The sequence below is a fragment of the Octopus bimaculoides genome, chromosome 2, assembly GCF_046866305.1.
Source record: "Octopus bimaculoides isolate indiv1 chromosome 2, ASM4686630v1, whole genome shotgun sequence".
Taxonomy (NCBI): Eukaryota; Metazoa; Mollusca; class Cephalopoda; order Octopoda; family Octopodidae; genus Octopus; species Octopus bimaculoides.
The window spans coordinates 164,100,435-164,126,487 of NC_142929.1; the positions used below are offsets into that span (position 1 = coordinate 164,100,435).

At 34.0% G+C, this 26,053-nt stretch overlaps 1 protein-coding gene across 23 annotated transcripts in view; it reads left to right on the forward strand.

Annotated features, from left to right (window-relative positions):
• The window catches only part of LOC106875262 (kalirin), a 549,719-nt gene that overhangs the window by 435,249 nt on the left and 88,417 nt on the right, over positions 1–26,053 (forward strand). For all 23 annotated transcript variants that reach the window (XM_052965684.2, XM_052965690.2, XM_052965687.2 and 20 more), the window contains 2 exons: positions 1,086–1,263; positions 5,480–5,525. In XM_052965684.2, the coding sequence (XP_052821644.1) occupies positions 1,086–1,263; positions 5,480–5,525 (224 nt within the window). The remainder of the gene's footprint in view (positions 1–1,085; positions 1,264–5,479; positions 5,526–26,053) is intronic.

Below are 26,053 nucleotides of genomic sequence, written 5' to 3' on the forward strand. Positions count from 1 at the left end.
AAAGATTATATTTCATTCAGACTGGCTAAAGTAATAATACAATAATTTTCTATGAATCATTATTGATAGCAATGATTGGGCAGATAAAATATTGAACTACCTACTGATGCTCTATTGTTTCGAAACAGAACACTTCCTTTAGTCCACCCTAACTGTTTGTAGGGATAGCAATCAGGTTAGCTGTGATAGTTTGACACTTTAGCCAGAGGGAAAAGTATCTCATCTATTTTACACTATGAAGCTAGTGTGGGGGACATTACATTCATATATGTCAAACAGTTGTTGGGCAGAGCTGGCTATCAACCAACATTTAGTCTTCGTTTGCTCAGCAAGTTTTCCTTTGTTTGGTGGACATTACAGTAAATTGTGAAAACAGATGCTTTCCTCTTCAGCTAATTATTGTTTTTAAATTGCACTCAGAGTGGAAAGTGCTACCCTGTAGTAAATTTCTTGAAAGATAGGTGAGAACGGCAAACGCAGGCCAAGAAATACATCTAAGAAAAAGCATTTTCCCTTTGTAGTCAAAGTAATCTTGGATTTGTGGAAGTCTTTGATTGATTCTAAGTGGCTGTCTTCCTAATGGGACATTGCTATATTTTGTATACTGTGTATACCACCACTTCATTTCATATAGTTCCATTATAAATCCAACTAATTTTATAACCCATCCCCTGTACTGTCCCCTTATACTGTTACTTTTAGCTCAATCATAAAGAAATTCCTTTTTACAGGGGGTAGATTATCAGAATCAGTAGAGCAGTATTTAGTTTGATTTATTTACATTTTGAATTCAAACCATACCAAAGTCACTTTTGCCTTTTAACTTTCAGAATCATTAAAATATTTATCAGTCAAGTATTAAGCTTGATATAATCAACTATAGCCTTCCTTGAAATGTATAACCTTGTGCCTTCGATTTTGTCTTTCATCCTTCAGGAGTCAATAAAATAAAGTATCAGTCAAGTACTGAGCTCACTTTAAACACTAACCCCTCCTCTCACATTTCTGACCTTGTGCTTATGTTAGAGATGATTGTTATGTTATTTACAGTAATGATTTATTCAAATTATTTTATGTATTTCCAGGTTAATAAAATGTCTATGAATGAAAATGCAGAAGGAGATGATTTAAAATTTATACTTATCGATAGAACACCTGATAGTAATATGAAATATATTATTCAAGCACCTACAGAAGAAATCAGAGATGAGTGGATTGCTCAAATCCGTTCTATATTAGATATGCAGGGCGATTTCCTACGAGGTATGTATCATACAATTTGCTGATTTACAACTTCCAGACTTGTATTTATCCCCCACAATAATCTAGCATCCCATAGATATTGGTTACTTCCTGTAAGCATATCAAATTTATGCAGATAGATAAATGAACACAGGAGATAATATATGTATCATCCACATTGTGCTTTCTGTTATATATATTTTTTTATTCTGTTACCTAATTTCTTTACAAGTTGTAAAGAAATTAATTAACATTCAAGATTAAGTTAGTAAATTCTATATTTGAAGATTCGATGGATCTATTCATTTAAAAAATCTTTTTAGCAGTAAAAAGCCATTAACTCTGAAGACTGCTCTCTATTGTTTGTAAAAGATTCAAATTTTGAATTATTCAAATTATTTTAATTTCCTACATCATATACATTATAGCAAACATTGTGTATGTATGTGTGTGTGCTTCTTCCAAGTTCATTGAAATATGGTTGGCATTATCAAATATTTTCTGATGATTATTTGGATTGCAATTGGTGATATTCATATCTTATGTGTACATAAGCCATATTTTTTTTTTTATTATTATTTTTATATCCTTCATAATATCAAAATTATTGAAGTACATAGCTGGGTCAGTTTATTTTTTATAGACTCTCTTTCTTCAGAACAAGTCATGGTCTCTCACTCTGGTGCCAACATCAAACTCACACCATCCGGCTGACCGTTCAAATAACTAATCTGGGTAATAAAAGCACAGCCCAATGTCCACATGTGAACATTTGTCACACACCTTCCCTATTTTGATATCAGAACAAGCACCTTTTATTTTGTGGATATTGCACAATTTTATTTGAAACCAAATTGTATTGTTTGACTCTAGTTAGAGGTCATAAATATTTGTGTCCAGTCTTGTATGATGAAGTCAAGTGTTACAAAGGTTGCAATAATTGTCTTATTTTGCACACGTATTGTATGTTTCTGTACCTCTATTAGAGAATGGAATTTCCAGGAGTTTTCCCTTTTGTTGGATTTTTTTTTATTGTGTTCTGTTTTTTTTTATGTTCTAAATAGATTTAAGTTGCTAAGTACTGAACAAAATAGAGATTTTGAAACCCCAAATAGATGTGCCTTGCTTTATTTTGACTTCATACTATTGCTGTATTTTACTGAGGAAGTTAATTATATTTGGCTCATTTGAACAAGTCTCTTTTTGTAATTTTTTATTTTTTTATTTTCCTACCTTTAAAATGTCTTATACTGTGAAAAAAAATTTAAAAGAACTTTGCTGAGAGTCTTCAGCAAATTTGATTCTTGGTTGTTGCCATTTCCCTTCAATATATTAATTATAATATTGGGAAAGGCATGAATATTTCATCCCTTATAACTGTAAGGCCTTGTGTCAATGTAAGAATTTTGAAGTCTTTCTGAAAATTGCTATTGGAAAAAACAATAGACTTACTTTATGTTTAAGAATGACATGACAACTACTGTTTTCTTGATATTGTTCGCTTGTTTACTTAACATTGTTCACTCTTATTTATGTAGCTTTGTTCACTTTTGTTCATTGACACAGACGATGTAATCGTGTCATAGTTTTATTTTCAACTAATCTCTAGTATTTCCATTAATCAGTAAAGAGTAGTGTTGGTTAGTGTCCTTCATTTTATTTTTCCTTATTAGTTTTAGGCCGATGTAACTATTGTATGAGTTATATATTGTCTCTGTATAAGAATATATTTCTAGACATGCTCTAAAACAATTTTGGAGTTCTAATTCCCAGTGAAAGAGAAAACATGACTTCAATCTAGGGATGGTTAGCCTCTAGAAAAAAAGCTTGGACTAACAGCACAAAGCTCTCATGAGGTCCAGCTGGGTTGAAATCCCAATACACCTGTTGTTGCACACATAAGTTCTTTCTCTGGAAATTATAATGCCAAAATTATTTTTAAATAAATCTACAAATAATTTCTTTTATGAGATTTTGTTTAGTTTTTGTCATAAATATTAAAGAGGCATTTAAATATAATGATATCCTACTAGATCTATCGATAATTATTTTGTTGTTACCATGAGGCTATGATAATTACTTAAATAAACTGGTCACCTTTTTCTGTCCATATTAGCTTGATTATATCATGTATAATCTTTGATTAGCTTTTTTTTGTGTGTATGTCTACATATCTATTATCATGATCATCACTTCTACTTTTCCTCACTTGCAAGGGTTAGATGGGTCTTCTATAACACAGTATTGCACACTTTGTTGTGGTCCTTTGTCATCTCATTTGTGAGGTTCACCTTTCACCACACTTCCCTATGTCTTTCTCATCCTTCCTCTTCCATGAGATTCTTCCATTTAAATTGCTTGGTATTTCTTTACCCAACTGTTACCCTCCATATACATCACATACCTGCACCAGCACATTTTCCTTTCTTGCACATGACATCTTATTCCTCACATGCCCAAAGTTTCTCTTAGTTCATTTGTACTCTGTTGTTCTTGCACACTAATATTTATACATCCAGTGAAGCATGCTTGCTTCATTTCTTTCCAGCATTTGCACATTCTCTGCATTCAGTACACATTTCACTTCCATTTGACATTGCACATCAATCATGAGTATCAAACGAACTACCTGTCACTAAGTGAATCCCTTTGTTGCCAGCTGAAGCAATATTTCTTTGAATTTTTTCTACTCTCTTCTTACTCTGGCTACTATGTTTTGGAACACCCCGCTCCACTGCTAATTAGGTTACCTAGGTAACAAAAACAATCAGCAACTTCCAGAGTGTGTTCTAAGCATTTGAAGGAGTTCATTTCATGGTTGTTCTTACAACTAACTACTCTTATGCATCTGCTTCATATGAAATATTTCTCCTCTACCAATCTACCTGTGATCTCACTGCATCTCTTGCACATCTATAATATACATTTAGTAAAGGAGTGCCTATCTACCTTTTCTGCTAACTAAAAATTTGTCTTTGCTCTGTTTACTTTGAGACCTCTTTGTAATAGGTTTGATTTCCACAGTTAGAATTTCTTCTTTAATTCATTGACAGAATCATCTTTAGGTCACCAGTAGACAGGACTTCCTACAAACAACAGATTTTACATTCTTCCTTTATAGTTTTAAGAATTATAATAAATAGGAAGCTGCTGCAAACTGAGCCTTGATAGATAGGTACATCATCAGCAGCAGCATTTAACATCCATTTTCCATGCTGGCATGGGTTGGATGGTTTGACAGGAGCTGGCAAACCAGAAGACTGCACCAGGCTTTACTGTCTATTTTAGCATGGTTTTTATAGCATGATGCCCTTCCTATCACCAACCACCTTACAGAGTGAACTGAGTGTTTTTTACATGACACCAGCACCGGAAAGGTCTGTTTTGGTATGGTTTTTACAGCTGGATGCTTTTTATATGGCACCTACACACTAAATTTCTCCCTGATCTCAATGCTGACTGTCACCTTATTCACAATATGTGGCTTGCATGGTACTCATAAGCCATTCATCTAAAGCTAGTTTTTCTTTTGGTTTTATTTTTTTGCAACTATTAGACTACAGACTGTGGTATCCTGTTAAGGGGTTTCTCTAAGCCTACAAATGCTAGCTAATGTGGCTTATTCTTAACTGAAAAAAATTCCTGTGGTGGCCTTGTGTTGAAGATGGCATTGATTAAGTTAATACTCTTCCTAATTAATTATGTTATAACTCTTTCTCTTACTGTTGCAATGTAGTCCATCAGTTTGATGCTTCTGCGCTTTCTTTCTAGAGCATCTCCAGTGCCTTTCTAGCAGTTGATGTTGATGCTACTATGCCAGTCATTGAGTATGATACCTCCCTCTATTACCTCATTGGCTATGTGAATGATTAGTGTATTTCTTACTCAGCTGAATATTTTAGCATCTCAGTAGCTATCATTGATGGTCCTGCTGTTTTTCCTGCCTTCATATGCTTAATTATTCTTTTGACTGTATAGTTATCAACATCAATAGCTGGTCCCTCAGAAGGTCTTACTTGGCTCCAGTTATTTTCAAAAAATATTGCTGATCTTTTGGTTTAAGTCTCAAGTAAACTTGTTTCAAATTCATATCAACTGGATACAGCTCAAATTAAGTACTTTCTGGCAATATCATTAACATTGTTCTTACTAATTCAACAGTGTTTGTCTTGTTTTGTTTCTGTTGTGTTTGTAATAAGAAAAAATCATTAAATTCTTGTTGTTATTGTTGTTACAGCTCTTCAATCACCAATTGCCTATCAGAAAGAACGGACAAAAGAGCTGTAAGTACTTTGCCTTTCCGGATGTGTAACACAGTTCATACAGTAGCCATACCTCACCAGACTGTAGCTATCTCTTGGATTACAGGCCAATTTATCTACTTTGCCTATAATTTTGGATAGACCAGGCTACAGTTGTTATTCTTCCTTTAAAAACGAAAGAAAGAAAGAAATAACAAAAAGAAACTTGATTAAAAAAACACATGCACACACACACATACACACATACACACACACACACACACACACACACGGGCACACACACACACACATGCACACATATTTACACATACACAAAGCAAAGAAAACCATCAGGATTTCATCAACTTCACATAGTTTTAATCCTGAATGACTAACTTTAGTCTCAACTGGCACGAACTACATATGTGCATTGTCCAAAGTCAGTTGGGTTATGGAGTTAATACTGCAGCAGTTTAACTACTTCCCTCCAGTAAGTTCTCTTGGAGTTGGTCACACTGATGACTTTTGGTAGTTGTTCTGTTATCTCTTCTGTTTTGTTTATGTTGACACTTCACTGCTACTACTGATGATGATGACAACGGCAACAGCAATGATGGTGGTGTCCAAGGCAATATTACTACATCCAGGATTGGCTTTAGTTCTACCTGCCTCTTACTCAAATCAAACTACAGAAAAATATTATTATAAGAAAAATCATTGTTTCTTGGAAAATTTTCAAGAAAATATTAAAATTTAGTTGCAAAATATCATTGAAACTAAATTAACATTGCTCTGGAATCTTCTATTTGTTTGAATTATATAAAAAAAAAAACAACAACAAAAACAGATGAATTTCCTTTGAAAATTTGCTCAATTAGAGCTGGTTCTCTTCATCTTTAAATTTTATTTTTCCATTAATTTGTTTTTTTTTCTTTTTTGGCAACTATTTTTTTTTTATCTATTTAAATTTATTTTTAAAAAGAAAAGTTAGTAATTTTTTTTTTTCTGTTCTTGATCATCTCTTTTAAAAATCAAAAGCTCAAAACTTGTATATTTATTTCATTTACATCTGTCTAATGTTAATCTATTCATTTCAGCTACTATTATTTCAGTGAAATCTAGTCATCTAATAAAACAAACATTCATTTTAACTAAGACTTTTGTTAACTCGTATTCCTGAATGTTTTAATAGTAACAGCATTCTTTTTTAATCTTCTATATGCAGTTTTTTTTTTATTTTATTATTTTTTTTTTTATTTTCTTCTTTTGGACAAAGAAAATCTTTTTTGAAAAATACTTAAGCCAAAAAGAAAACAAAAATGTCATCAACACAAACTTCATTATTTATACTTATTCTGTGAAAGGTCACCAAATTTTGGGAGGCTTTTTTTTGTAAATATGATCTCTGTTCTGAAGATAAAAATTCTCTAAGCAATGAGCGCAATATTGGAAATTAATCCTGTCTTTAACAATTTATCTTTAATTGAATCGGCATACATGTGAAAATACATCTAGCAATTTCTCCTTTATTTTTTTGTCTTCACCCCACCCCCTTTTCCTTTTTTGTTCACATCTAAGTTCAAAAACTTGAATATATACATATATATAAATTCATATATATATATATATATATATATATATATATATATATATATATATATGTGTGTGTGTGTGTGTATGTGTGTGTGTGTGTGTGTGTGTGTATGTGTATATATATATATGTACACACACAAGTATATATATATATTACTATTTATGAAATGTTTCTCTTCAATGTTTGTAAACTATTTCACTGTGTAACTTTTGATTTTTCTGTACAATCCCTTGGTAATAGTTAATATTCTCTATCCTTCCCTCCCTCTCTCTCTCTATCTCAGGCACACACACACTCACACATAGCAATAATTGTAATTTTTTTTTATGGTGTTATCCTCAGAAACCTAAACACCAAAGATGCCATGAGATATTAGGTCTTCTAGTGATTCTATTTCTAGATTTTAGGTTGCATCTGCTGGAAGAATCTATTGATGCACACTTTATCATATGCATTGCTTTGTTCTCGCAACCTCGGAATGTGTTAGTACAATGCTGTGTCTACAGAAATGTCAACGTGTACATTTAGTATTACTACAGTTGTTTGTTTAGCAGTTAGACATTTAGTGATTTGTCTAAAGTGGTCTATGTGGAGTGGGAGTGGGGAAGGACATCTTTTGTTTCTTGTTTTCTTTTTAATATCTTCGTTTTTTTAGAAATAAGTTACTACACACACACATACACACAGCATTATAGCATACAGTAAGAGAGTAGTAGCAACAGATATATTTTCTCATTATCCTCTTAGCTAGATCTTTTTAACATTCCTGAATCAAAGCTAGATGACCTGACATATTTTGATTGCGGAAATAAATATCTTTCTCGTAAAAGATACTTCTTGTACTTTGGTATGTTGCAACAACAACAACAACAAACAGCAATAATAATAATAATAGCATGTTTACAACCCAGTTGTAAAATAATTATTTCCAGTGTGTGTATTTTATATATACACACACACACACACACGCACATATAGAGAGAGATACATATAGATATACACACACACATACTGTTTTATATTTTTAAGAAATGGTTATTTCTTTGTTTCATTTCACTAGGTGAAATGGAAGTCGGTAGAACCCCTGTCTTCATTATACTATCAATAGATGTTTTAGTTATTGCAGTTATATATCTTTTAGATGTTAAATGTATCGTTCTGAGTGACTAATTAATGTGACATATATTAGGGATGAACAACTGTAATGATGATGATGTTGATGATGATCATGATGGTATTGATTTCGACTGCATACTTCAATTTTTATAATATGCAAACATTTCCAGATGAAGAAAACTGTGTTCTTCTAATTAAAAAGTAAATGAAACATTAAAGGAGAGAACCTAGTGAATTAGGGAGAGCAGTGACAGCATGCCCAGTTTAGGGTGAGCAATTTGGTCACTTCCGGTGCTGGAATGTCTGAATTCTTTTTTTTTTTTTTTTTCATTTTTTTTTTTATCAACTTTGTTTCGCAACCTCTTTGAAAGTAGTCTTTTGATACCCCTCCCCTCCATATGTTTGTGTTTCCAGAAAGTTCCAGCTGAATATCAGAAACTAGCAATGGTTTAGTTCACCAATCACCCACACCAACAAAATATCAAAATTTACAGCATATAACTATAATTTCATTCTCCTAGGGGCTGCGCTAATTTTCCATATTAGTTTAGACCTAGCTTTTGTTGACGACTATTTTCTGTAGGTATTATGGGGTTCGATTTTGTTTTGTTATTTCTTTTGTTTGTTTTGTATGTTAGGTCTATCTTTGTTTATTTTATGTTCTCAATGTATATGGCTTTTATGTTTTTAGTTTCAGCATTTGTCTTTTACTCACTGTTTGTAGTTTCATTATGTATTTTTTCTTTTTTTTTTTTAAGTATTCTATTTTTGTGTCTGATTATATATATATATATATATATATATATATATATATATATATATATCAAAGATGTATTTTCCTTAAATTAGTCTTTTGGGATCAAAGTTACTTTTAGAGCAAGTTTATTTTTCTCCAGATATTATATATGTATGTTATGGTAGTCTTGACTTTGAAATAGTGTACAGCTGTGAAATATGTATGTGGTATGGAAATATATACCTCTTATGTCCATTTATGCTATTTCTGTTTTATTTGGGGATTTGAGGAGTAAAGTCTGGCCTTTATTTAGATTGTCATTTTTATTGGGTACAGGCTTATTTGTTTCTGGATTGCAGAATTTTGCACAATCTATTTTTTTGTACTTTTTATGCATCAAATTCAAAGTACGCATTCTCCCTTTAACATTGGGTTGAATGATACGGGTTTTCATTTATATTGATTGTGATGGGTTTTTCTTTTTTTTCTGTTTTGGGCTGAATCTGTCAAGTGGTTATTTGACTTGTTCTTCGTTAATGTGTTTACATGTGGTGACTGATCAACACTTAGTGTGAACAATTGCAAATATTACTTATATTACACAAAGAGCAATAAAATTAAAATAAGTTTACCTATACAGGTACCCTTCAACATTTCGTCAGTTGTTTTTGATTTTCTTTGTTGTATTTCATCAATGTTAAATGATGTTTTCGGAGCAGTGAAATAACAATGTCTGTCGTTATTCAATTCAATCCTACTTGCCTGTTATTCAGCTCAGTGCTACCTGTCTGTTCAACAGGTGAGTGACACAAGCCAACAAGGGAACCTCTACAAGGTTGCTTAGCTTCTAGAAGTAATAGCCTAAGTTCCTCACATCACACCTTACCATCTTAAACCACATGATACATTAAACAATGTAGTCCTAGATAAACAAAAAGATAGAATTGCCAAAGCTGGAGTGTCTTTAACCTGGGGCTAAACAACATTAACAGGTGAGTGACAATGTGTCTATACAAATATAAAGGAAAGGAAAATAAACTGTTCTTCATTTGCTATAGAGTCACTTAAAAATTAAAGATATTGCTAATTAGAGACAATACAGAAAACATGAGAAGTTACTCTGTTTCATTCTTGTATAATAATTAGTTCACTTTCGTCTTCTGAATGGATAACATATGGGTTGTTAGTTTCAGAAACATAACAGGATATGGGACAGCAGAAGGAATTTTCAGCAGACATTAGTAATTTGATGGCCAGGATAAATTATTTAACACACTGGATAATAGTTGTAGCTTTCGTGATATTTGCAGCCAGAGCAGCTCAAGATCTTGTAACCAAGACCTTTCCCATTATTATTATTGGGAGCAGTAGGTTAGCAGAATCATTTGAACATCATATACTTGGACAGAGGTAATTGGTTTTCCCCAAATTTATAACCTTGATGTTAGGAACAGTTGTTATTATTAGATCAAATTCCACCAGGTCCAACTTTGTCTTTCATCTCTGAGCTTGATTTAATTGACTAACCCACTTCCTAAAATTACTGACCTGATGCAATGAATTGCTAGGATTGTTAGTATCAGGCAAAATGCCTTGCTGTAGTTCTTCCTGCTCTTTGCATTGTGAGTTTAAATTCTTCTTGGGTCAGTTTTGCCTTTCATCCTTTTGGAGTTGCAATGGTATTAATTAACTAACCTCCTTTGCATATACATACGCATGTATACATGTATTTAGGCACAAAGCCAGGAATTTTGAGGGGTCTTTCCTCAAAATTCCTAGCCTTAAATCAGAAACAATTATCAAGGCAGTGGATTGCCAGAATCATAAGAGTGTTGCATTGCTCTATATTCTGAGTTCATCTCCTTTTCACTCCAGATAAAATAAATTATCTGTCAAGTACTTGAGTCAATGGTATCAACTGACCCCTCCCCCAGATTTGCTGACCTTGTGCCTAAATCAGAAACCATTATTACTTCAGCTTTACATTCTAAGTTCAAATGTTGCCAAAGAGTTCAAATTCTGCCAAGGTCAGTTTTGCCTTTCATCCTTTCGGCATCAATAAAATAAATACCAGTTGAGTCCCCTCCCCCAAATTTCAGGCTTTGTGCCTATAGTAGAAAGGATTATTATTATTATTTTTTAAGTAGTGAGCCTGCAGGATCATTAGCATGTTGGACTAAATACATAGCAGCATTTCTTTCGGCATTATGTTCTGAGTTCAAATTCTGCTGAGGCCAACTTTGCTTTTCATCTTTTTGGGGTTGATAAAGTAAGTACCAGTCAACCGCTAGGGTTGATGTAATTTACTATCCTCCTCCCTCCCAATTTCAGGCCTTGTACCTATAGTAGAAAGGATTATTATTATTTTATCTGTATAAATAATGGCTTGGTGAAGACCTGAATAGTTTCTGTATGTGCATTTTAGAAAACCTGCAGGTAAAATGGTTAAGGTCAACAAATGCTGTGTATTCAGGCCTTAGTATTGCTATATTCTGGAATGCCCATGTATTTATTCTTAGAGATAATCTATCAATATCTTTACAGAAGTGGTTGTGTATCATTTCAGTTGTACCAATTAAAAATAGGATGATGGACACATGTTGGATTCCTACCACTGCTGAAAAATGATACCCTATTTATGACTGTTATTGCTCTGATCCTTATGCTCGTTGGTAACATTAATGTTACGATTATTATTACAAGCAATATTATTACTACAAGCATCATTACCATCATTTCCTCTATTTACAGCATTACTAAATAAATTGTAACACATAACGTTTACAGCTTCAATTTCTAACTTCATCAGCCAATGTCTTCCGTTACTGTGTGATTCATTGTTATCCTTCAGATGGCTAAATGTTTGTGCTTTTTGATCAGCTGTTCTATGTTCTGTGCAATTTAAAGTTGGGTATAGTTGTTTTCAGTGTTGATGTTGATTACCTTTATAATGTGGGAGCATTTAATACAGCTTTGTAGTGTCAGAAAACATTTAAACTCATTTGTTTTGTCCATCTTGTACTCCGCCTTATTGTCGCTGGATGTTGTTGTTGTATTCTTTATATCTTGAGAAAACAAATATTTGTCCATTACTGTGTGCAATGTTGATGTTAATTGCATGAGCTCTAGTAAAAAAAAAAAAAGGTATATGTAATAAAATATATATTTTGAGGGATTTCATATCTTCAAAATATATATTTTGAGGGATTTCATATCTTTCATAACCAACATGTTTGGTTGGCAAGAAAGTTCATTATCATCATTTTCATCATCATCGTTATCGTTATAAAATGAGTGGCAGGTACATAACTGACTTTACCACTCTCCTACATATTTGTGGTGTTCTGCCAGTGTAAGAAACTATTGTTACTTTTATTACCATCACTATCATCATCATCAGATATTACATTTGGTTCAAACAGAGGCCTGAACTTATGGCCATCAGTGATATCATGTAACTTAACCATCCATCGTATTATTGGTAGCATAATATGTTAGTTCAAATAGAAATGGCTTTGTCCTTGGATCCAGTTAGACTGTTTGGTATGCAGACTCTAGTTGAGATGACTTTACTGCCAGCAGTGATTAAGTGTAAATATGTGAGTGACAGACAATCTATTTACATAAATAAAAAATGAAATGAGAATAATAAACTACTCTTTATTTCAAACTTATATTTTCTTAAAAGAAGTCATTTTAAAAACTACAGCAAGTATTAATTACATTTGTGTGTTAGTAAAAGAAAACAATAGATCTGAAATCTGGCAGTGAAGTTCCTTCAACCAGTCCTCTTCTGGACCTCATTGATATATTTAAATTAAGGTATAATAGTCATCTTCATTCTTTCTTCAACTTTTCCTTATTATTAATAGTATCAATATTATTCATTCTATCTATTATTATTCTTTCTTTACTAGTAAATATATTCTGATAGACTGAAGTAACATATTTTGCATTTTGAGAATTTATAATGTTATAAAACAACAAGGAATAGGTATGCATTGTTAATCATCCATCTTTCCTCCTATCCACCCACCCTAACACTAGCACAGCATTTTGTTTAGATGAATGAGCATTTATTGCTTTGTTTTTCTTTTTCTTTTTTCACTGATTATTGTGTACAGATCTAGCTGTTTTACATTTCTTATCCTCGATATTTAGGGAATGGCTGAAATTATTTTATAACTTTTGGCTATGTGACAAAGAAAAACCAACTATCCCGAAACAAAAATAAAAATATAAAAAAACACCTTATATATATATATATATATATATATATATATATATCAAACTCTAAAAATTCTGTTCCTATATGACTTAAAGCAAATAAAAAAGTTTCTGTTTCCTGTATAACATCAAAGAAAATTAGTATCAGAATCCTGTAACCACTGGTGTTATTTCTCATGAGGTGTTAAATACCTATAATATTGACTAAGCGGTATTTGATACCAAGACTTAGGTATCAGACTAACACCGAATATTTTGTTCTTAATTTTTTTTTTTTTATGTAAAAAGTAATAATAATAATAATAATATGTAAAGTTGCTTTTTTTTAAAAAAAAAAAAAGAAATATTTTTTAATAATGCTGTTTGTCTGAAAGTGATCAAGAGTTAGTTTAGGTCTGTTTTGATCAGACAAAAAACCTAGATAATAGACATGTGTAAATTGTATCAATTGCATACATATGCTGATTGCATTGAGCTGCTAGCAAGAGAAAGTAAAATAAAATAAATCAGTTTACAAGATCAGTTTTATGTTCAGAGACTTGTGTCAATTGTAATTCTCATTCAATAGTTCCTTCACCTAATCTATATTTCTTTGTACATTAAAAACAAACCTTTATTGTTGTTGTTATTAATATTATTATTATTATTATTATTATTATCATCACCATTATTATCCCTTATGTGTATTTTTTTCTCCCCCTTCTCCTCAGTATGTTGTATTTCCATGAGCCTGTCAATTAAACATGGACTACACAGTCCAGAAGCTGTAAATATAAACATTTAGTAGTGTCAAAGATTTCCGAATAAAACTTGTTTTTGTTATATTAATCAAAAGCGTCATCATTTCTACCTATGCAGTTTTTTTTTTGTTTTTTTTTGTATTGTTTTGGAGTTAATTTTACATTAAAACAACAGGAGAAAGGAAGCATTATATTATTTTAAATTGTGTATTATTTGAAATAGTGATTGTAATATTACTAGATAAATGAATTAGTGATTTTAATATCACTAGTTACCTGAAATACTATTTAAATACTAACTTTTGTAAAACTAGATAATTCTTTGAAATGATGACTCTGTCACTAGGTCTCTGAAATAGTGGCTATAGTTTAATTAGGTCACAAAACAAGGTGATTATAGTGTAAGTAGACTAAACATGGTGACTACAGTACAAATAGATCACTAAACATGGAAACCATAGCATAAATAGGTCACAGAACATGGTGACTACAACATAAGTAGGTTATAAAAGATGGTTGCTATAGCATAAGTAGACCACAACATGAGGACTATACCATAAGTAGATCACAAAACATGGTGACTATAGCATAAGTAGGTCACACTATGGGGACTATATTATAAGTAGATCACAGAATGTGTTGACTACAGCATAAGTAGGTCACAGGACATGGTGACTATAGCACAAATGGGTCACAAAACAGCAACCTGCAATGTAAATAGGTTACTGAACATGGTTATTATAGTAAAGTAGTTCACAGAACATAGTGACTATAATGTAAGTAGATCACAGAGCAACAGTGACTGTGTAAATCAGGGGTTCTCAACCATTTTTTATCTATAGATCCCTTTGATTACTATTTTATTCTGGTGGACTTCCATAACCATTCGATGTTTAAAAATTAGTTTTTTAGAAACGGTTTTCAAAGTTCTTATTTTGTTTATTACACATTAATTTGTGTAGGTTGAACTATGTAAAATGTTAAAGAAACCTAGCTGTTTCTTGCAATACATACCAATACATACATCTAAAGCAAAATTTTTTAGGGGCCCTTAGAATACTGTTGTAGATCCCCAATTTATTTAGTTGTATGAACCCACAAAAATCTTATATGGACCCCAGTTGAGAACCACAGAACATGCTGACTATTGCATAAGTAAGCCACAGAACATGGAGTTCATAACGTAAATAGGTCACAAAACAGTGACTGTAGTATAAGTAAGTTTTAGAGCATGATAATTATACTGTAATTAAGTGACTGAACTTTAGATAGTAAGTACAGTGTTAACAAAATATAGAACATGATGGCTGTATTGTAAGTAGGTGACAAAACATGGTAACTGTATGTATGTAGTATTGGCGGATTGCTGAACAAAATGGTTACATTACTAGAACATAAATGGTGTCTATAATGTAAGTCAAAGTACGGTGGTAATTGGTTACATCATAGTGACTAATGTAACTGGGTTGTGGAATATGAAGGTTGCATAGTGACTATAGAGTAAGTAGGTCATTGAACACGACTATCTGTAGTGTAAGCCATGACATAACAACTATAGTGTACTTGGTTCATAGAATATGGTAACTACTGTGTAAGTCATGAAACATGATGACTTCTGTAAGTTACAACATATAGTGTCTGCAAATGTAAATAGTGTCTGTAGTGTATCTGTTAATATGGTCACTTATTATTACAGCAGCTATCTTAACTCTTTAATCATGCATTATCTTGTAACTTTGAGATTTTGATGATGTAATTGTTTATAGTTAGAATAACAAGTAGAATACTTCGGCTGGACATGGCTGGTTTCAATACTAAGGTGTTAAGTGTGTATTTTCTTTACCTTTTAGACATTTTTTAAGCATTTGAGGTAACTAGGTAAACATTAAACACTTAGGGGTTTATAATCAGCATATTAAACATTCAGGGTAATATGTAGTTCACTGGATATTTGAGGTGATATGCTGTGCACTGAACATTGAGCAGAAGTTAACTGATGGTACACTCAAAGAAGTTTATCAAGTAACACACCGAACAGTTAGTCAAAACTAACATGTGGCACATTGAGTATTTTGGTAGGGATAACATGTAATACAGTGGGTACTTGAAGATGAGATGTATGTAACACAGTAAAACAGTTTCGGCTAACATGTGGCACACTGCAATTTTTCTTTATTTTCATTTTTGTTATACTAAACATATTTAAGTAAGTTGTATTAAAAGAAATATTTAACCATATTTTATCTGAAGATTTTGTTTTATTTAAGCTTTATTATCAAATAATAATAATAATAATAATGGCTCAAAAAGATTGGTACAAAAGTAAAGATAGAAACTTACAAAAATCATCATTGCTTGGAACTGCAAGAGTTCTCCACAGGGTTCTTGAAGCATGATAAGTAAACAAGTGTCCCCTTAGTCTGCTGGCTGTGGGCAGCTGACACTTTCCATCATATGCAACAAACTAAGCTGAGGATTTTCATCAAATGATATTAATATGGAAGTATAAACTATAATAAATTATTTTAATGTGAAGATAATGTTCCTAAGTCTTTTAAATTTGTCAATGCTACTACATGATATTATTATATCATAATAATAATGATAATAATTCTTGCTGACAAAAGCACAAAGCCAGAAATTTGGTGGTTGGAGTATTAGTTACTTAAATCAATCATAGTACATGACTGGTATTTTATTTGATCGATACTGGAGTGATGAAAAGCAAAGTTGAATCTGGTGGAAATTAAACTAAGAATATAAAGAGCAGGTACAAATATGTCAAGAAAGTTTTGCAGAATCATTAAAACATCAAACAAAATACCTTGTGGTATTTATTCCCACAATTTATATTCTAATGTCAACTTTGCATCTCATCCCCCACCAGGGTCAGTGAAGAAAAAAAAGACCAGTCAATTACTGGGAAAGATGTAATCAACAACCTTTCCACTCAAAATTGTTGGTCTTGTACCTACATTAGAAATAAATAAAAATAACAACAATAAAAACAAAAATATTAATTTTCTAAATGGTGTGTGTGTGTGCATATGAATTGACTGAATATTCCCATCATCATGGCTAAGGGTTTAGCAGGACATGGCTTATTCACAGCTGCTAGTCCTCACCACACAATGCAGTCTTTTGCTGCAGATGTAGTCTTTGCTAGGAACCTCTCTGTCCAGTCCCTGATGTCCTCACCCTATTTTTGTTTTTATCATCCACAAATTTATTTTCCTTCTATCCAGCACCCCCTCCTACCAAAGATGCAGGTAGAAATGTTCTGGGCCCTAACACATGACCATAATATTGCAATTTCTACCATCTTATCAATATCACCAACTTTAGCACTCATCTCACTGAATCATACATATTTGGATACCTAACTATCTGCATTGCTCATCATCATCATCATCATCATTATTATCATCATTATCATCTAATGTCTAACAGGTCTGAAGACTGCATGATGTTCCAATGTCTGCTTTGGCATGGTTTTTTTTTTTTATGGCTGGATGCCTTTTTTAATGCCAACTATTTTACAGTGTACTTGGTGCTTTTTTTATAGCACCAACACTAGTGAGGTCAGTATGCAGCCTGCAAGACGAAGATCCCCTTTGACTGAGTAAGGTAACAGTAGAGAGGGACATGGGTTTATGCTGTTGGATGAGGAGTTTAAGTGTGGGAGAAGGGGGCCAGAACAGTACGGGCTTCTTGCTGCAGAGAAGCTACTCACATTATAGCAGAAAGGGGGAGTGGAGCTGGAGAAAGATAAAAATAGTGGTGATGAAGTGTGAGTGGACCTTCAAGATAGAAGGTGAGTAGATGTGTGTGAAGACTGGAAGTGTGGGTGTGTAAATGTTGAGAGTGAGAAATGGTTACAGTTCAGGAAAGAGAGGATGAATATAATCTTTTCTACTCTATGCACAAGGCCTGAAATTTTTGAGGAGAGGGCCAGTCGATTAGATCAACCCCAGTACACAACTGGTTCTTAATTTATCGACCCCGAAAAGACGAAAGGTAAAGTTGACCTTGGCAGAAGAGGGTGAATATAATGAAGAACAAATGTTGAAGGATGATATGTAAAGAAGAGAGAGAAGTAGGTTACATCTGTAGAAATTGAGTAGGCTAAGGAGTGACCAATAATACATATGAAATAGGGGAGCGCAGATAACCCATAGTGTGGAAAAAGTGGATTGAAGAGCAACAGAATAATGGCAGTAATAATAATAATAATAATGATATGCTAGACAGGGGATGAATGTGGGAGAAAAGGGTAGAGAGAGAGATGTGGTTGTGTAAATTGTAAGTGTGAGGCAGACATAGGAAATGTGGTGAAGAAGAGATGTATAGTGATGGAGGAGATATAATTTAGTGCCTCAGGAGGGTGATCAGTGTGAAATGTGAGTGGAGAGGACAGCATTAAGACGAAAGATGAATAATAAGCAAACTGGTTCTGGACAAAGGCTCCAGACCAACAAAAGCCTTGGAAGTAGATTTGGTTCATGGAAACTGAAAGAAGGCTGTTGTGTGTGTGCATTTATTTACCTTTGTAACCATTTGTATGAAAGTGAAGCTTGTGGTATTGTCAATTTTTCCTATCAACAAATCATCCAGGCACTTCATGCTTTCAAAGCTGTATGCAATATGGGATCCCTTACTTAAAAAAAAAAACATAAAGATCAGCATCAGGAAGAGCATCCAGCTATAAAACAGTGCCTCCAATTACATATTGATCTAACCCATGCAAGAATGTAAAACAAATGAACCAATATAATATATACATGTTATATATATATATATATATATATATATATATATATAATGTGTATGTTTCATTTATATTTTAACCCATAAGTTGATTGATTGCTATTACAACAGTGGACCATAAAATGCTAAGGATGGACATGTACATTGGGACTGGTAGGATTTTGTAAAGGTCACTTGATGCAGCAAGTGTGGAAAGGTCTTTAAGCTTACTTTCATGCTGTTTCCACCTTTACTTTTTAAGTATATATATATATATATATATATATATATATATATATATATATAGACGGTTTAGATATAGATTCAAGGCTTGAATATGGTACTTATGCGAAGGCACCCGAATATCACATCCCAAAAGGATGGGTGATTAAAATCAAACAATAAGCAACACGGGTTTCAAAAGTGATTGCAGTACGCACGTTTCATGCTACTTCAATTTATTTAAGTAATGTGAGCATTACCTTAAATGCAATATGAAGAGCAATCTTCAGCTGCACGAAAAAATGTAGAAAAAAAGACATATTACAAATGTGGCAACAACATATTAAAACCAAGTGGGAGAGAGCAGAGGAAGAATATATAAGTCCATCTTGACATAGCAGGGTCTATCAGGCTAGTAATTGATTCTAGACAAAAGTTTTAACTGTCTCAGAATTCTATTGTTTCTTATCTAGTGGTGATAGCAAAGGGACAATTACTTCTAAAGAGAGGGAAGGTGTAAGCAGTATGCATGGACAAGGCTATAAAAGTATTAGAATCTAGAGGTTTCACTGGTCATAGTAGTATCAGGTCATTTTATTACTATCAAAATGTTGAGGAATTAATGTTGAGGAATTATAGCCCTAGGTATATGGGTCAAATAGGTTTTTTACTTTTAGTCTGAATAGAGTAACAGTATAGTGGTACAGACAACAACAGAATTCTAACTAATGTTTACACAATAAGAGGTATGTTAATAAAATAAAATGAGATGTAGTTATCTTCCACAAAAATCATGAAATAATATGTTGTTGCCACATTTGTAATATGTCTTTTTTTCTACATTTTTTCGTGCAGCTGAAGATTGCTCTTCATATTGCATTTAAGGTAATGCTCACATTACTTAAATAAATTGAAGTAGCATGAAACGTGCGTACTGCAATCACTTTTGAAACCCGTGTTGCTTATTGTTTGATTATATATATATATATATATATATATATATATATATATATATATATATATATATATATATCAGCTTTGATTTGCTCTTATGAGCAAAATTTTAAGTCAGGTCAATGACATAATCACAGTATACTTTGTGTAGATGACATCTTGCCAACAACTTCATAGCAGGTGTACTCATTCGCTACATAAGGGGCTTCCGAGGAACTGATGTGTTGTAGGTGATAAAAAAGAAAACTGTAGGCATACATACTGATGAAGTTCCTTTGTTTCCAAATATCAGCTATGTTGTACAACAAACATTTGGACCAATTTACATGGGAGTCTTGTCTTGTGGTCCATTATGGTTCATATCGAGATGCAAGAGGAGTTCTGCCTGGTCTTTCATTATCAGCAATCTCTTGAACAAGAAGAAGGGATATAGAAACAGATTCTTCATCAAGGAATGCAACTTTGAGGCAGTTAATACTAATTGTCTGATACTGATCTTTGATAAGTAAGACTTAATATTTGGGTGTGCGATGAACAAGGTATAGTCTCCAGATATAGTGGCTAAAGTGCTTTTCTGAATGAATCATGTACAAAAACATGAGTTCATTTTTTGTATTCTTTCAAGACCATCAAAACTGTTGATGGTATAGACTCATTGAAGAGATGTCTGTCATGTTTCAATTGGCCAACACATATAGTCAAATCTTGTGGTTTAGTTCCTGCATTAGTGTGATCAACTGTTCAGGTAATCTAAGTGTAGTTCCATAAACCAGTTCTGCAGTGGTACAACCTAAGTCAGCCTTTATCATTTCACATATGCTGAGTAGAACCACAGGGACCATCTTACAGCAATGTTTAGAGTTCAGCTGATGATGGAACGCCTCAACCATTCCATGAGCCTGAAGGTGATAGGCTATTGTGCATATGTTGGTATCCATATAGGTTGGTCACTGCAACAAAAAAAGTGGATTGAAGCTGTCTCAGCCATGTGTAATAGCAGAAGCACCAAATCAAGGCAATTTTCTAATAAAGTTCTTGCTACTGTCTCTGCTGTAACATCTGTGATAGGTAGAGCCTTTGGTCATCATGTATAGTGATTCTCATACATCAGCAAATAGATGCAATTCCTTGAAAGGGAAAGGGTCCAATCCAATGATGAAGCCTAGTGTCTGGTGTGGAAAATGTACCAAGAAATGATTTCACATGTTGGATAACTTTGACTTAGCATTTCCAGTAGTTCCATGTCCACATACATGCATCATGAATAATTCCAGGCCATGTATATTTTGAGGTAATTAATTTCTGGATGCAATAGATTGCACAGAATGCCAACGACAGTTTGTCAGTGGCCTTTATGAACAAATGGACAAGGGGATCAGGTTGATGTGTCACACCAGATATGATTATCACCCTTAAGGAGAAATACTACCTCAAAAGTGAGAGAGAAAGTGTGACCTAACAGTGATTGAAGCTACTTCTTACCTTCCTGATCAACTGTGATAAATTTGAAATCAATATTTGAAACCATGTGTGGAACTGACATTTCCAGTTGCAAAAGATATGTCAGCCGCAATACTGTCTTTGCCCAGACATGTCTGATGTTTGATAGAAACTGAAACAAGTAATCTATGTATCTCACTTCTCTGGAAGACTGCTGATCCAGTTTTGATAAATTGGCAAAAACCAGGGACTTTTGGGCAGTTTAGATTTTTAAACTCCATTTTACTAGCACTGTTGGAAATGATTCACTGCCAATTAAATATAATTATGTTGTATTTTGTGGCTGAAAAAATATATGATGCAGACAGAAAATGTTCAAACATTTTGTTTTTATGAAGTACAAATGCTTTAAAAAATATGTTACCAATAAGACAAGTACAAACATTTATTCATTAAGCATCAAAAAATAATGTTGAGACAAAGACAAAAGAGATGAGTGAACAAAGGGACTTATATTTTGTTTGCCAAAATTAAGTGGTATTTATACTTTTGGAAGCTGCAAGACTAAATTGACAAACTGAGTAACAACCAATGAGATATCAAGGAAATGGTCAATCAGTTGAAAGCAAAGGCATGGTTTCAGTCACTCCTATCAACAGAACTATTTATGTTAATAACATCACACTTAACTTTACATGCAAGACATCTGGTTAGCAACCTCATACTAGGTTCCCAGTCACATGCACACACATACATACACAAAACACACATACACACCAGTATGGGCAAATGTCTTCTACTATAACTCTGAGCTTACTAAAGCCCTAGGAATGAAATTGGTAGACAGAAACTGAAAGAAGCCCATCATGTGTGTGTGTCTCTCTGCTCATGTCTTGATAAGTGCAATCTTCCATGTAAAAAATGGAAAAGTTTGATTCAACAAATTTCATCTAGCCCATGTGAGCACAGAAAAGTAGACATTAAAAGATGATGATATAAGGGATAGTAGAATCAGTATGCTGAAAAACAATATATAAAGAAAGAAAATCACAACTCTTTACAGAGGAGTTTAAGACTGGCTGCTTGTAGGAACTCCTATGCTGATGACTTCTTCAGTAGCATCTATAGAATTTGAGAAGAAATTCCACTCAGGGAAGCACAATCTGAAATTGAAGAGCCTTAATGCTTAGCAATGAAAGACTAAAGTTTAATAAGTAGGGGGAAAGACATAGCCCTGCTATAATCAAGGGAAAAGCTATGTTCAGTATGCAGAAAAGTAATTGAAATTTAGTGTAAACAGTGGATGCATAAGAGGCACAGTGGAATCACAGGTAGATTAAAAGGGAGGGTAGACTTCTCACATAGCAAGTGCATACATGGTCACAATAATCACTGAGAATACCCTGGAAATACATTCTCTCAAATATCCATGTAGTTCCCTAAAAGTAATAGACAGTTACTGCTTTGTAGGTAATCTAATCAGTTGTGGGGGATTGTCTGGCAAATAGAGCATCCAGAGTAAGAACAGGCTGGAAAATGTTTAGGGAGCCATTGTATCTGCTGGCAACAAAGGGCTTCTTTCTCTGAGTGAAAAGCAGTTTATGTGATATTTGTGTGTTAATTGCAGTGCTGCATGGTAGTACACCCTTAACATATCTTGCCCTTGTTTTGCTACCATGCAACATTGCATTTCATCCACAAACATCATACAACCCAATCTGCTTTTTGTGCAGAGAGAATGCTTTTATTGCTAAAAGAGGTAAACTTCTGTTTTTGCTAAGTTTACTTTGAAACCTCTTGATTCCAGATTTTGAGTTTCTCTAATTTTTCAACAGATGCACCTGTGCGATCATGGTGGTCATCATACAAGGCTTGCATGTGTTAAAGGCTTTCTCAAAGTCAGTGAATGATAGCGAGAGTGACTTATTCTTATCTAAGTATTTCTTTTTTAGTTATCTCGTTAATAAGAGGGCATCAGTTGCACCCTTCCTAGGATAGATAAATTCAAACTGTATCTCTAAATTAATTCTCTTCCCGGCTGGTTGTGCTGTAGCTCTTTCTGTTGCTGTCATAACCTGGCCCATCAATTTGATGCCTGTCTAGTTTGTTTCTTCTTTTAAGAGCACTTTCTTTGTTCTAACAATCAATGATATTACTATTTCAGTCACTGAATATGACATTTCCCTGAATTATGTGATTTATGAAGGTGACATGTGCATATCTTATGTCACTGAATATTTTCAGTACTTAGGGTAGACTCTCTTCTCATGCATTCTCATTCAGTGATCTCTCGTGACACTTGCATGTCTCTTTATTCTAAGCACCAGTACAGGCAAGTGCACTGCTATCATTCTGTACACATTTCCCCTCAATGATGTCATGATTCACACTGACACACTTCTTTACAATCCAGCTCACAACTCTGGTCTTCTTACTGAGAGAATTCCATCAAACAGGTAGTCTTCTTTTAGCTATCTTATTCTGTTTCGTGCTTTGATTTTCTCTCATCTCTCCAGACCTGCCTTTTGGCTTTTATGATTCTAGTATTTCCTTATCATGTCCTTCCATTTGGAAAGACCTTGCTCCATTCACTGATCTGCTCTGTGGTTCTCAGCAGTTTGTCTTGTAGAAATTCCGACTTGTCCTCTATGTTATAAGTCTCTGTTTTTCCTTCTTCTCATCATACACATCAACTAATGTCTGGCCGGAAAATCTTTCAGCTTCCATGCCTTCCTTCTTTAGATTGTCCAGGTGTCTCAGAGTCCATCTAGCACTTATCCTGAGGTTGCTGATTATTTCTCTCTATATTAGTTTCACAGTGATTATAAAGTTAATCCAGCTAGCATATTCTTCTATTTGGTAAGTGATCAGGTGGCTAGTTGGTTTCTGAAGTTAACATTGCAAATTGTTCAATCATTTGTATCACAAACTCCAAGAGCATTTGTCCTTCCTCAATTCTTGTAAAATAGCCTCACAGTTTTGCTGAACATTTTTATGTGTGTCAGGTGCAGGTGAGGTATTGTGATTAAGAAGTTTGCTTTGCAGGTTTTGAGTTCCATCCCACTCTGTGATGCCTAAAATATGTGCTTTCTTCTAGAGCTTCAGGTTAACTAAAACTTTCTAAGTGGAATTTTAGAGATGGAAACCTTGCAGATGCTCATTAGGTGTGTGTGTGTGTGTGTGTATGTTAATGTATTGTCACATCACTTTAAAAGAGAAAAGCAGGTGTTGCATTAAGAACTAATTTAACCACTTGCTGAAATAATCAAGTTGAAATATATATATATATATATATATATATATATATACATATATATATATACATATATATATATATATATACATATATATATATATATATACATATATATATATATATATACATATATATATATATATATATATATATACATATATATATATATATATATATATATATATATATATATATATATATACATATATATATATATATATATATATCATCATCATCATCGTTTAACGTCCGCTTTCCATGCTAGCATGGGTTGGACGATTTGACTGAGGACTGGTGAAACCGGATGGCAACACCAGGCTCCAGTCCGATTTGGCAGAGTTTCTACAGCTGGATGCCCTTCCTAACGCCAACCACTCAGAGAGTGTAGTGGGTGCTTTTACGTGTCACCCGCACGAAAACGGCCACGCTCGAAATGGTGTCTTTTATGTGCCACCCGCACAAGCCAGTCCAGGGGCACTGGCAACGATCTCGCTCGAAAATCCTACAGGAGCCAGTCAGGCGGTACTGGCAACGGCCACGCTCAAAATGGTGCATCTCATGTGCCACCCGCACAAGAACCAGTCCAGGGGCACTGGCAACGATCTTACTTGGCTTGCCGGGTCTTCTCACGCACAGCCCATTTCCAAAGGTCTCGGTCCGTAGTCATCGCCTCGGTGAGGCCCAATGTACGAAGGTCTTGCCTCACCACCTCAGCCCAGGTCTTCCTGGGCCTACCTCTTCCACGGGTTCCCTCAACTGTTAGGGTGTGGCACTTTTTCACGCAGCTATCCTCCTCCATTCTCACCACATGTCCATACCAGCGCAATCGTCTCTCTTGCACGCCACAACTGATGCTTCTAATGTTCAGCTTTTCTCTCAAGATACTTACACTCTGACGGGTATTCACATTGACATTACACATCCAACGGAGCATACTGGCTTCATTCCTTGCAAGCTTACGTATGTCCTCAGCAGTTACAGCCCATGTTTCACTGCCATGTAGCATGGTTGTTCGTACGCATGTGTCATACAGTCTGCCTTTTACTCTGAGTGAGAGTCCCTTTGTCGCCAGCAGGGGTAAGAGCTCTCTAAACTTTGCCCAGGCTATTCTTATTCTAGCAGCTACACTTTCAGCACACCCACCCCCACTACTAACTTGGTCGCCCAGATAGCGGAAGCTATCGACTACCTCTAGTTTTTCACCCTGGAATGAGATAGAAGTTGTTTCCTGTTTGTTTGCAGTCTTTATTGCACCTGAACATCTGCCACAAACAAAAACTAACTTGCTAGTTAACCTGCCTTTGATGTTGCTGCACCTCTTATGTGTCCATAGCTTGCACCGGGTACATCTTATAGAGTTACTACCTACTCCTTTTCTACATACTGAGCAGGGCCATCTACCTGAAGGGGTTTGTGTTTTATCTACCTTCCTACTTATTAGGATTTTGGTTTTAGCTAGGTTGACTCTAAGGCCCTTCAATTCTAGACCTTGCTTCCACACCTGAAACTTCTCCTCTAGTTCTGATAGTGACTCCGCAA